Below are 15,154 nucleotides of genomic sequence, written 5' to 3' on the forward strand. Positions count from 1 at the left end.
ACAAAAGTTGAAAGCACCTCATCTTGGTATCTAGACATAGAATGCTCCACTCATATGATTGGAAAAAGGGATTGGTTCATTAGCTTTGATGAATTAACAAAGAATAAAGTAAGATTTGTTAATGATAGCTCACTCAAGGCAAGGGGAATTGGTAAAGTATTGATCAAGAGGAAGGATGGTAAGCAATCCTTCATTTTTGATGTCCTATATGTGCCTGGTATGAAGAGTAATTTTCTGAGTCTAGGATTGTTATTAGAAAAAGGATTTATGATGAATATCGAGAACAATGTTCTAAAAGTGTTTGATAGTAAGAGGAGGTTTGTCCTCAAGGCTTACATATCTCAGAATAAAACATTCAAGGTTGTAATTGATGTCATGAAACAAGAATGCCTAGTTACTACAATATGCAAGTGTGAGTGGCTTTGGCATCATAGATTTGGACATTTGAATTTTAGAGATTTGAATCTATTGAACTAGCATAATATGGTTTATGGATTGCCACTTATGGAAGTTCCAAGCGAAGTGTGTGAGGAATGCTTGGAGTGCAACAAAACCAGGAGTTCATTCAATAAACAGGTTCCAACTAGGGCCAATGATAAGCTTGGTGTGATTTATTCTGATGTGTGTGGTTTTATCCAATTTGAGTCTCTTGGTGGAAATAAGTAGTTTTTTTTTCCTTTATTGATAACTTGACTAGGAAGGTATGAGTTTACTTGATTAAAAGAAAGAGTGATGTGTTTGAAGTGTTTAAAAAGTTTGAGTGCCTAGTAGAGAAACAAAGTGGCAAATCTCTAAAAGTTTTAAGAACAAATGGTGGTGGTGAGTATGTTTCTAATGAATTCAATAGTTTGTGTGAAAAAAAGGGAATAATTCATAAAGTTACTCCTCCTTATACACCACAACATAATGGAACTATAGAGAAGAACAAAACCATTATGAATATGGTGAGATGTATGCTTAAAAGTAAAGGTTTGCTAGATTACTTGTGGGGTGAGGCAACTTCTACAGTTGTGTATGCATTAAACATATCACCTACTAAGAGACTAGAAGGGAAACACCAGAGGAAGCTTGGACTAGAATCTAACCCAGTGTTGCTCATTTCAGGATCTTTCGATCCATTTGCTTTAAGCATGTACCAGATCAATTAAGAAGAAAGCTTGATGATAAAGGAGAAAAAATGATACTCATTTGTTATCACCCTACATTATGATCCAAGGAATAAGCACGTAACAATGAGTAGATATGTGGTGATTGATGAAACAATAGGTTGGGATTGGAAACCCGAAGCTAGGAGTGGATCAACATGATGATAGTTGATACTACCAATCCTATTTAATATGAAATCAACAAGTGCCTTTACATAACTCGAAAGATCAACAAGGGTAAGGCAACTTCCTTCTAATATGAATGATTATGATATTGTACCAGATTCTACTGTAGATTCTGAAGGTGAATTGGTGCACTATGCCCTAATGGCAAAGGTTGAAACAATTGAGTTTGAAAAGGCAATTCAAGAGCCAAAGTGGATCAATGCTATGAAAGAAGGAATCAGTTCAATTGAGAAGAACCAAACCTGCAAATTAGTAAGCTTACCTAATGATAAGAAGCCTATAGCCTTAAAGTGGCTATATAAAGTGAAAGTTAATCCAAATGGTGAAGTGATCAAGCATAAAACTAGATTGGTAGCTAAAGGGTTTTTACAAAAATTAAGAATTGATTATGGTGAGGTTTATGCACCTGTTTGCAAGGATGAAAACAATGAGATTGGTGGTTGCAATTGCCAACCAGAGAGGCTGGTCTATGCATCAATTACTTGTGAAGTCAATTTTCCTGAATGAACCACTAGATGAAGAAGTATATGTGAGTCAGCCACTAGGATTTATGATTCAAGGGCTTGAGGAGAAGGTGTATAGATTGAGAAAGGCCTTGTATAGCCTTAAATAAGCTCCAGAGTCTAAAATAAGAAGATAGACAATTTTCTTAGCCAAATTGGCTTTATTAAATGCATATCAGAACATGGAGTGTATTTGAAAGCACTAAAGGCAGTCACAAATATATATCGTTTAATTGTTTGCTTGTATGTTTATGATCTCTTGGTGGCAGGTAGTAGTGTAAGGGATATTGGAGAGTTTATAAGGAAAATGATGAATGAATTTGAAATGAGTGATGTAGGACCTCTATCCTACTTCCCAGGATTTAGTTGAAGAGGGGTTATTATTGTCTATATTACTTGTTATATAAGGCACCAATTCCAAAGTGTGTGTAGTGTGTAACCTTATTCTTCATCATCAATATACAATTACAATTTCTACTTCCATTCTCTTAAGTGTATGTGTTTTTGTGTGTAAAGTTGAGTTTCTTCCCCTACATTCCTCATTATTTGATTCCGAATCAGACCACTCTGATTTGTACTCCTCTAAGCTCGAATTGGAATCCGACTCACTACTGTAGTGTCGCTGCGATTTATTTTTTCTCTAATGTGTTCTATCTCCTTCGTCCACTCTCCACCTCTTCCAACCTCACTCTCTTTCCACGATTGTGGTGAAAAATGAGTTTAGTTTGTCACTTCACCATCTCCTCTTGGATCTATGAGGGATCCAAATTGGAGAAAGCAGACGAAGGGAAAAGGGGGCAGTTTTGGCAAAGATCTTTAGATTGAAGAAATTAAAGGAGGGAAAAAGAGTGGTGGTGGGACTCATTATTGTAGCACAACCGAGATTTCCTCTTCCTCAATGCCACCTATTGTCATCGTCGAAATTAGAGGTTTCTCTCTATGAATTGATGTGCTTTCTATCTAGTTCTGAGTCTACATCCAAATTTTCTCATGATTTTCGTGACAAAACTTCGTCTTCGTTGTTTTCAACAAGAAGAAGAAATCATCTAGAGTGGCAGGAAATAATGGTTGATCATAGAGTAGTTGGGAAGGTGGTGATAAGGTATGGATGATATGTCATAATACTATGAAATGAGATCAATTTAAAGATCGTTATTTTTTTTTTTTTGCACTATACACAAGTTACATAACTTGTACATAGTAGTTTCCCTAATTTGAAAGCAATTCTTTCTTTAATTAATGATTGTTGGCTATTATTGTCATAAAACTTATTCAAAAAGTAACTTAATTTATTCTATTTTGATAAATTTTTAAAAAATATAATTAATAGGATTTTTTTATATAAAAGTATGGCTAAAATAGATGACAATTTTATTATAAATTTATGAATGTTTTTGGTAGAATGTGAAATCACTGATTTTATAATGGTCATCTCAAATGATAGTACGGTGAAAAGAAATAGAAATGACACAAAAGCAGGTAAAAACAAATTTTTCTTTTTTGGCCAATCATAAAAACGAGAATATAAAAAAGAATCATGCGAAAAAAAAAAAATTCTCTCCTCATAAAAGAGAGTTAATTTTACCATTTTGTGTAGGAGCCTAAAAGTAATATATTAATTATTTCCTATCTTTATACTTTTTTTTTGGTACAGTTCCTTTCTTTATACTTTATTTCTTAGTTATTCTTTCTTGTATAAAGTTAAAAATCAGTATTGTATATGTTCTCTATTTCTATTTACTTACTGTTCTACATGTCTAAATAAATATTGAAAGAATTCAATATTTTTATTCCCGTCTATCTAATACATATTTTTTGTCTTAACTTTGGTTCGTTTTTCTCTTTTCCATTTTTTATCTCTTATTTTTTTCTTCTTTCTTAATAGCCACACAATGCGTTAATATATACATTTTATTAGATAAAAGAAGTTAGTCTAAACATATATTTTATACATTATATCATCAAAAGATTTAACTAAATCTGGTAAAAAAAAGAAAGATTTAACTAAAATGATTCCTATGTGTTTGAAGTCAAAGTGGCCTAATTAATGTGAAGAGTAAGAAGCGTACAAGTCTAAGACAAGATGGGATGTTGCAGTTATTGTTTTAATTGCACAAAAAAAATGTTTCTGTGCAGTGTAGTAGCATATTTTTTAATACAGAATATGTAATTAAAATTACTTTTAAATAAAAAAATCTCAATTACTTATGATCACTCAAAAGACAAAGAACATGAATTCAAATTCATATTTTTATAGACAAATACCGATTTAATGTGTTTAAGATACAGATCAAAAATTAAAATTGAAAACATTATTAAAAATATTATTAATATAATTTCACTGTAATTTCTAAATGGGGTATGGGTTTTTGTAGTATTTTTCGGTGGCTTTCCACCACGGCAACGGATGTGGTCGTTTTTTTAGGAGAGGAAAAAAGCGAGGTGATGAAGATATACTATGTCTATCTGAGTCCAACTTTGATTAACCATGTAGTATTAAAAAGAATATATTAATAGCAACATATCCAAAAAAATTGTTAATATTCGGTTAGAGAAAATGGAGGATTGCCAACCAAATTACCAGAAAAATAACAAAAATCAGATTACTTAACTAGTGCATTACAAATTTAACACTAACAAAATGTATTCATAAATGCGTATCAGCATAAATAAAATATTTTTTAATGTTCCAATACTTTAGAGAAAAAAATAAAACTTGCCGAAACACACTACTAACCTATATAAGGCTAACAAAAGAATTTGCTAATTGCCACAAACTCTATTTTTACTTTAATTTTCATGAAGAAGAAAATTAAGCACATCCAGTTCAGCACATATTTTTTCCTCCATAAGCATTTATATCGAGAAGTCAAATTATTATTATTATGGAAGTATAGAAAACGGCCAAATTTGCAAGCAGATCCAGCACATATTCCTTGAGGAATAATTAAGAGCCATGCCTTAAATTTGCAATTTTGCATGCACCAAATAAAACGGATCCCTGCCCTTCTACAAAGGGTACACGGCTTTGTCTTCTTGTCCCGTTCCAGTGTTGTTATTATCCACACCAACACTAACCTTAGCTGGCCATACACTGTCCCCGCGTAGGCGCCTACCCCACGACTTATAAGACCACTACTCTCTAATCAACCCAAAACTTTAAGGGTAGTTTAGTTGTATAAAAGAAAAATGAATGAAAGAGAATTAAGAAAAAAATATTTGAATTATGCTTTATTTCTCATTTGAGCACAATCAAATCATCCCAAAAGATCTGTTCAATAGAATAAAAAAAATAAATTAATATAAAATTTTAAATTAAAATAAAATATAAAAATATGAGTCAAAAGTTATTTTTCTCTTTTTTTATACTCTTTCACAATCTTATTGTATTTCATCATGGACTACCATACCAAACCACAAACACGTTATCAAGCTGGCACCAGCACTTAACCTTATAGATTTGGACTCCACCCCACCAACTATATATACCCACCAGCACATCTCTCTTTCCATCACCACCTTACAAGTTCCAACATCTATCTCACTTCTTAGTTCTTTGTGGCTCTTTCCATGATGGCCTCTCCTACATCTCCAAGAGTTCTCTTCTTGAGTCTCTTTGTAACTCTTTCCATGATTTTACATTTGAGTTCAGCCAGGAAGTTGTCTGAGTCAGACCCCCAATTGCAGTTCCAATACCACAGAGGCCCTCTCCTCACAGGCAAAATCTCCGTAAACCTAATTTGGTACGGTAAGTTCAAACCTTCTCAGAAAGCCATTGTTGCTGATTTCATCACCTCTCTCTCCTCTTCCAAACCCCTCACCGCCCAACCATCCGTTGCCACGTGGTGGAAAGCCACCGACAAATACTACAAAAACTCGTTCCCCAAACTTGCACTCTCCCTAGGGTCCCAAATCGTTGATGAAAACTACTCTCTAGGAAAATCACTCACCACCAACCAAATCTTAAAACTCGCGTCCAAGGGTCCACAGAGAAACGCCATCAACATCGTTCTAACTTCTGCTGAAGTGGCAGTGGAGGGGTTCTGTTCGAGTAGGTGCGGAACACACGGGTCCTCCGTGGGGGCGCGTGTGAACGGTAAGAGGTATAAGTTCGCCTACATGTGGGTGGGTAACTCAGAGACACAGTGCCCTGGTCAATGCGCGTGGCCGTTCCACCAACCCATTTACGGTCCCCAGAACCCAGCACCTTTGGTTGCACCCAACAACGACGTGGGTCTCGACGGCATGGTTATCAACGTGGCTAGTCTTCTTGCTGGGACTGTCACTAACCCTTTTGGAAATGGCTACTTTCAAGGACCCAAAGAAGCTCCTTTGGAAGCTGGTTCGGCTTGCACTGGGGTTTATGGTAAGGGCGCGTATCCTGGCTATGCAGGGAATCTCTTGGTGGACCCCACCACCGGTGCCAGTTACAACGCGAATGGGGTCAACGGAAGGAAGTATCTGTTGCCAGCTCTTGTTGATCCTAAAACCTCATCTTGTTCCACGCTCGTGTAAAACTACGACTCAATGTTTTCATCTATGTTTAGTTGTTAGGCACTACGAGAGATTCTTTTATTTGTTCATTCTTTTGTTATAGCTTTAAAACAAATTATTGTCTTAACTCTTAGGAATGTTATTACCCATTTGAAGGGACCAAAATAAAGTGATATTCAGATACTTAAAATTCAAGTTACATGTAATTTTTATTCATATATATACTATCATGGTCATTCATATAAAAGTGAGCACACATATACAACTATTAGTATATAAATAAAACAATCGCTTCTACTTAAAATATTATCTTTCATCCTGTTATGCAATCTTGTAATAATCTTCATTGCTAAAAAAAAATATATTTTTGTTGTAGTTATAGAAACACGAAGAGTTAAGACAAGACCAACTAATCCATCAATCAAATAAAATGTATTTAATTGTTCTGTTCTTATCAATGATTGACATAATTCAAACATGATGAATAAGTTTTTTTAAATCTGAATGAGTAGAAGTAACCACGATAAAATATTGAAGTTAAAATTTCAAACTAATCTTCTCTTATTCACTAAAATCTATTCTTTTATGTTTCATTATTGTATCTATTAAAAATATTACTCCCTAATTAATGTGACATTTATGATATAACATAACTCAAAATATAAAAAATAATGATAAGAATAGAAATCCAAATAATATAACAAGCCACAAAATAACAGAATGGTATAAAAGTTAGAGTTCAATGTAATAAAAAAAACTGCTACTTAATCTAATTAATCACATTAGAAAAATAAAGGAAAAAAAATTAAACAACAAGAACCAGACTATGGGTATCTAACAAGACATAAGACATTCAATAAATATTTTTCCTAATTTATAGAAGTCTAAAAACCTAGTAAAAGATAACATTTTTCACACATACCTCAAGTTTTCAACCGCTCAAATATGTAACTCTTGAAATGTCTCTAGGTGACAGACTAACAGCAAAGAAGAGGCTTCAATAATGTTGTTAAAAAACCTGAAAACAAAAAAAAAAAAACAAATATAGCAAAAATATTGATAAGAAAATTTTTAAAAAGAAATTATAGGTAAAGAAAGGAACGAACCACAGCTGCAACTCTGCAAGAAAAATTAATAGGAGCTGAAAGCATTGTGTAACAACAAAAGATGAGTGTTGACATGTTGTGAAGTTGGTTTGTAATTTGCTCTAATCCAGCTCCACAATTATGTCACTTACATAAAGGCTTATTCACTCTCTATGCCTATATTTCTCTATATTAAAATTACTTGTGCAAGAGATACGCAGTTCACCATGTATATTCTTATATTAAAATGATTGGAAGGATCAATCTTATACTAATATTTATTAATTAGGGTGTATAAGTAATTTTAAAAAAATCGGGGTGGAGGGGGTCCACTGGTTCTTACGATGTTGATTACATAAAAAGCCTTTTATTAGATATTATATTGATGAGCAATAAGTTTTTAACCATCTTAATGAATTAATTGGTATTTGGTATTTGTCTTGTAAAAGTATGAATTTGAGTTCATGCTCTTTGACTTTCGGCCTAGTTGTCTTATGAAAGAAATATGAGATTAAATTTGAAAAGATAAAGTAAAAAAAATGCATTCTTTAGAGAGATAGAAATATAAATAATGAATTTTTTAATATTTATTTATGTAGACATGTAAAAGAGTAAGTAAATAGAAATAAAGAAAATATACTGATTTTTAACTTTATACAAGAAAGAAGAATTAAGAAATACAGTAAAATGATAGGAAATTTTATATTAGTTTTAGGTTCCTAAATAAAATGGGAGAAAAACTCTTTATTGAGGAGAGAATTGTATTTTGTTAATTTCACATGTTTTTTTTTTTTGTATTTTCATTTTTATGATGAGCCAAACAAGCAAAGTTTATTTTTGCCTGCTTTGCATAATTGCTTAAGCAAAGTAGACTTAAATTCGGTAATGCTTAACTCATTTAAATGTGCATTTATATGAGTTAACTCATAGTCCATGGATGAAACGTATTTAGTCCACAAGTTTGTAGAACAATCTATTTAAATTTTAACGCACATAAATACTTTTTTGATATTTTATGTTATTTTTTTAGCGTTTTTCATGTATTTTTATTTAGGTGTGTAGGCTAGTCTATCAATCCGTGAGCCACTTATTTCATTGATCCGTTTACTTCACAGACCAACCTGACTTAGCTTGCTTATTTTAAAAATCAATAAGTTGAATATCTGTGGATCAATATTACTTGTCCCAATTTATGTGTCTTAGTCCGTGTCCCTTCAATTAAAATTAAGCCGTGGTAAAGGGGGAAGTGATAGACTGATAGACGGTGAAAAATACTAATTAAGTGTGTGGGTTGAGAGTGTCAAAGAAGACATAAGAAGAATGAAAATCTAAGTCAAACTTTCAATTAACTCGCCAAATTTTAAGTGGAGGGACAAGAACTAGGATACACAAAATGCCAGTTTTTTACTCTTCACATTAGGCCACTTTGACTTCTAACATTTAGTCAATATTTAATTAGATTCCTAATTGTGATTTAACGTATGAAAAAAAAAACTCAATAAGTGAGTCACATGAAACATATTTCTCTACCCGTGTTCAAGATTTGATCCCCTCTCACATGACAATGATAGGTAATTAAAACCCCTCGATAGGCAAGTCTATTGACTAGCAAGCTCTAATAATAAAAGGCTAATTAGTACCCCAAGAATATATAATTATCCTTAAAATTAGAGAAAAAAATACTTAGTTTTCTCCCACTTCAAATTCATACAAATAGACATAAACACATATAAAGAGAGAGAACTTTAAGCTCAACAAATTATTTGCAATATAATATAGATGTTTGATAATTGAATTCAAATAATTGTAAACGAGAATTCTGACAAAATAAATAAAAGTTTAAGATATAAAAAAGTTAGGACACTAATATGGGAATCTTTAATTTAATAATAACACAAATTAATAATTCAAAAAGAGGGAAGTGCTATGAATAATTTATTCGTAGTTATATATATCTTTTATTATTGTTTATAATATTTTCTTGTTTATATTTTTTAACTTTTCCAATTATCTTTTATAACTATAAATAGGTTATTCCTATCGAGAAAATATACACAATTTTTATTCTCTTTAAACTCACATTCTCTTCTTTTTTTACTTTTCTCTTTACTTTTTTATTTCAAGTTATATTTTATTTATTAACATGTCATCATCACGGTTGTCTTTCTTCCACCCACCATTTATAATTGGTGTTGTAATTTGCAAGAAAACTCTTTGTAAAGAATTAATTAGAGAAAGTTGTCCTTTTTGAATTTATATTTTAAGGTCAGATCTTTTTCTCTCTCTAATTTCATTATTCTTACTATGTATTTGGTAAAATATTTATGTAATTGTGAAATTGATTAATTGACCATCTTGAAGATTTTATCAAAAAAAAGAAATTTTTAGAAAATTTATGTAATGTTTCTTGAAGACATTGAGTAAAAAAATTCTAAAAATATTTTAGAAAAGGTCTCAAAAACCTTATTAAAGAAATTTTAATTTTTTTTTCTCTCACTAAAAGTGGAAAAATAATACACACAATGAAAATAAAATATTATTTCTTTCTCACCGGAAGTCAAAAAATAATACAAAATGGAAAATAAAAGAATAATATGTTTCACCAGAATTGAGAAAATAGTGTAAAAAGTGAAAAAAAAATAGAATTTTTCATTCTTGAAAAATGAGAATATAAAATATTAATTCTTTCTTACAAGAAGTGAAAAAATAATACCAAAAAAAATATTTTTTCATTCATGAAGAATGTGATATTTTATCATTTATCAATATCTCAATTTTTTATATTCATTTATCCCAGTTTATATGTGATATCCTAACCTAATAGTCTTACATATATTATTTTTATATGTACATTTGAATCAAGTAATATATAAGGTAATATGTTATATTAATATTTTATTTGTTAATATATGTTCTGATTTCTAGTAATTATATTTGATAACTATTATTAGAACATTTGGTATGATCCCTGGGTATATGCAATCTAAATAGTTAGATACATATTAATTAATAATTTTAAAGTAGGAACAAAATATATTCTTAATTCTTTATGATAGTTGTTTATATGATATTTATTGTCATATTTATATTGATAAGTGTTATCTTTAGGGGTAAATATATTCACATGTTATATATTATGTGTGTGTTACTAGTTGATCAATAATATATAGAGAAACTTATTGATGATGATATGTTAAAAAAGAAATATATATTTTCATGCATTTCATGTGCTTCAGTAGTAACAATATGAAAGAATAATAACTTAAGAAATATTTGGAGATTTTTTTTTCTTGTATACTTGTAGAAAAATAGTCTAAAATTTATTCGAAAAATCATATGATTCATTTGACTGATGTTGCTTCATTCCTTGAAGTGAATGTTGCATATATGTACTTTTATAAAATATTTGTTTGAATAGTTTATTTCTATTATATAACTTTGATTTATTATTGTTATATATATAATTAATATTGATTACTTATTGTTTAAATGTTTTATATAGATTACTTTCGGATTATTTTATAATCACATTTATTCCCACATTATGATTTGATTCATGCTTTTGTCAAAAGACATATTATTTGGTTTAAAAGATTTGTAAATTTAGGGAACCAATAATGTATATATGTATATATGGATTATATATATATATATATATATATATATATATATATATATATATATATATATATATATATATATGTTTTATTAGATTGGTTTATAGACCAATATATGAAATGTGGTGCTTCTGACAGTGATCAAAATTCAAATTATTTTGAGCGTTGTTATATTTATATTTATAAGTGTATTCAGTGAGTTATCATTGTTCATTTTTTTTATCATGAACATTATTAATTACATATTAAAAGAAATATGAAATTTCTTTAAAGTTATGTATTGTGCATGATTGATTTCATATAGGCTAATTATAATAACTTTTACACATATTAGGGTCACAATACTTGTCATTGAATGATTTTATTGGCTTATAAACATGAATAAATTGTATGTGATGTGTCTGTTATGGTGAGCAATATCAAAAAAAATAATTTAAGACATATTTTGAGATATATTTTGTATGTCTCGTTAATAGTATAATGACTCACACAAGCAAAAAGTCAATGTTAAATTTACACGTGTTTATTAGTACAATAAAAAAATATGCGATTGTAAATCAAAAGTTTGCCCCTAATTGTTGATTTCTCAGCCACTCTCACACTACGACACTTCACTCAACATTCATGTTCATCAGAACCCTCCACCGGTCAGAATCCTTTGTAGGCAATTATTTTTGAGACCTCAACAACCAACTCTGACACTACTCAACTGCTATGTCATCACTTAAGATTGTTGATTGTCCCTATAAACCAACACGAAACTTTTTAGCATGCTTTGTCATCATTCACATGCTTTTTGGGAAACTTCCTAGAAGGTTACCCATTCATAATTACACCAAGTCAAGCATATTTAATAGTGAAATTCTTAAGTAATAGGCTACAAAAAAGTAGATATATCTTATTAGTATATATAATACCAATTAATTCTTTTAAGTTATCTTCAACTATGTAGTCTTATACCTGTATAACCTCTAGATCCCTCTCATTCCGGAGTGATTCATTTGGAGTGTTACGTTTGACATGATCGGTTGGGTCATCCCGTGTTTGTTATGATGTGAAAATATTTGAAATTTCATGTGGATACCCATTGAAGAGCTAGAAGATTCTTCAATCCAATGGTTTCTTATATGCTATATATTCCCAAAGGAAGTTGATAATTAAATCATGACCAAGGAAAAAAAATGAGTGAATTTCATTTTTAGAACGGATATATGGTGATATTTGTGGATCAATACACCCATCATGGGAATATTTTAGATATTTTATGATTTTATTGATGCATCAACTAGATGGTCACAGATTTCCTTGTTGTCAACTCGCAACTAGATGTTTGCGATATCATTGTCTAAATTAATTCAAGTTAGAGCTCATTTTCAAATTATCCAATTAAGACAAGCTGTATTGATAATGATGATGAATTTGCATCTCATACTTTTAATGAATATTGTATGACTATTAGAATTTATGTTGAACATCATATAGAACATGTTCATATACTCGTGAGACCAAAACTTTTAACGTTTTTTTGAAGACATGTAATCTTGCATGCTGCAATATTGATTTGCATCATGCCAACAAATAGTTAGTTCTCCCCTCTAAAATTTATTTTCGGCATGCAACCTTTTGTTTTCAATTTAATATTTTGTTTTCTTTGTATGTGTAGTATACGTTATAAGTATGAGTCAAATTGTTCAATCACAATACACTAAGATGAGTCCTCAAAAGAGGTTGAAAATATATGTTGGGTGTGAATCTCCATATGTTGAATCATCAACAATAGATTTATTTTATGACTTAGTTTGTCGATTGTTATTATGAATTAGTTTTTCCAAGATGAGGGGTAGTTAGTAAGCAGTTGGAAAAAAAATAGTTGAAATGAGTTATCTCAATCCTTGTATAAAATAATTTGAATTGAAAGTTCAAAAGATAATTCAATTTACAAAATTTATTCAAAAGAAGTGGTTAAATCATATGTATTAACTTCTAATACTCCAATAAATTTGATGTCCATATTAGACAACATTGCAAAATGGGTCTCAGACATGCATGAAGTATGCTAGACACGTTGGTTCCAAAGATAAAAATCCTTAATTAAGAAAAGGAGGTAAAAAGTAAGACGACCAAATGGAGGTTACAAGAATGATGAGATATTTCTCTGACATAATTATATATTTTAGTTCCAGAAGAACTCAAGTACATGAAATTAGTGAAAATAAAGAGATATCATATTATTTCATGAATGGAATATGATGGAACTAAAATAAAGTGAACATTGATAATGTATTTGCATATAATGTAGGACTAAATGGAATAAATGACAAAGATAATAAGAATCAAGAGTAAGTCTATAAAATATTGTAAACAAAGAAATGATTGGTCAAAATAGAAAGACTTAATTGAGGCAAAATTAGACTTGCTTCCCAAAGCGAGTGATTATAGGACCTGTAGTCTATACACCTGAAGATGTAAAATACAATTATGCTTTTGGACATGTAGTACATTCACATGAAAATGAAAAACTAGTTAGATTTTTGGACATGTAATCTATATGCTTGAAGACGTAAAATTAGTTAGGTTTTTGGACTTGCAATTCATATACTTGAAGATGTAAAATCTATTACATATTTTGGACTTTTGGCTATACAATTGAAGATGTTAAACCAATTGGATTCAAATAGATTCTTGTGCAAAAACAAAACAAGAATGGTGATATTGAGAGATAGAAAATATGACTTGACATTAATTTTGAAGACACATATTCACCTATAATGGATGTAAGTACTTTTGATACATAATCACTCTAGTAGCACATGAAGTGCTTAGTTTACATCTAATGGATGTTGTTACAACTTATTTATATGACTCTCTTGATAATGACATTTGCATGAAACTCTTTGAAGGATATAATTTTCCCAATAATGCATATTTTTTAGAAGAATACTCTCTATGGACTAAAGCAATCAAGTTGCATTTGGTATAATCGACTCAGTGAGTACTTGCTAAAGGAAGGATATAAAAATGATCCCATTTGTCCATGTATTTAACAAAAATTTGAAAACAGATTTTTCATAATTGTTGTTTATGTAGATGACATAAATATTATTGGAACTCTTAAAGAACTTCCAAAAGTTATATATTGATTAAAGAAATAATTGGAGATGAAGGACCTAAGAAACACAGTTTTGTTTGGGAAAATAAATATTTAAAGAATAGAATTTTTGTGCACCAAGAAACTTATATAGCATAGGTGCTTAAAAGATTTTATATGAGAAATCATATTTGTTGTACATTTCAATGATTGAAAGTCTCTAGATGTGAACTAAGATCCTTCTAGATCTTGAGAAAAGGATGAAGAAATTGTTGGTCTTGAAGTACCATCTGTTAGTGTTATTGAAACACTAATGTATCATACTATGCATACATGATCCAGTATATCATTTCTCAGTAATCCACTAGCAAAATATATTTCTTCACTAATATGAAGATATTTAAGCATGTACTTCTTTGTTTTATAGGTTGTGTTAGATCCTCTTAGTGATATATCATGAGTTTACATGACGTGATACAACAATCCCATGACAATATGTGAAATAAATCAAAATAGGCACATCAACTAATCATGCAAATTTTTTAGCTCAACATGAGGAAAAATGGAATTGACAATCACATATGAAGACAATGTTACATTTATTACTTGGTTGAAAAAAGGATACATCAAAGGAGATAGAACAAAACATATTTTATCAAAATTCTTTTTCACTCATGATCTGTAAAAGAATAGTGATATAAATGCTCAATAAGTTCGTTCGCATGAGAGTCTTGAAGATTTCTTTACAGAGTCATTACTAAGGAAAACTTTTTGAGAAACTGACTCACAAGATTGGATTTTCCTGTCTTAAAGATCTCGATGAGGGGGAGAAATAAATATGTTTTGCACTTTTTTTTGCTTTGCTATAATTTTGTACCATTGTATTTTCCTGACAAGATTTTTAATGAGGCAAGTGATTATGTATGAAAGAGCGATGTATTCTTTTTTTTCATTAGTTTTTTATCCCACAAGATTTTTCTTAAAAAGGTTTTAACGATATACATTCTTAAATAATGGGTATCATAGAAGAAGGTTA

At 30.2% G+C, this 15,154-nt stretch overlaps 1 protein-coding gene across 1 annotated transcript; it reads left to right on the forward strand.

The window, feature by feature from the left end:
- Positions 1-5,332: 5,332 nt before the first annotated feature.
- On the forward strand, positions 5,333-6,523 carry LOC100792222 (protein PHOSPHATE-INDUCED 1). Its single transcript, XM_003544756.5, has one exon. It carries the CDS (start codon positions 5,405-5,407, stop codon positions 6,347-6,349), a length of 945 nt encoding a protein of 314 aa, XP_003544804.1. The 5' UTR covers positions 5,333-5,404; the 3' UTR covers positions 6,350-6,523.
- The last annotated feature ends 8,631 nt before the right edge of the window (positions 6,524-15,154 follow it).

Source organism: Glycine max, chromosome 14 (assembly GCF_000004515.6).
Source record: "Glycine max cultivar Williams 82 chromosome 14, Glycine_max_v4.0, whole genome shotgun sequence".
Taxonomy (NCBI): Eukaryota; Viridiplantae; Streptophyta; class Magnoliopsida; order Fabales; family Fabaceae; genus Glycine; species Glycine max.

What these genes read in the sequence shown, in the direction of transcription:
- LOC100792222 (XM_003544756.5), top strand. Translation starts at nt 5,405, where the DNA reads ATGATGGCCTCTCCTACATCTCCAAGAGTTCTCTTCTTGAGTCTCTTT.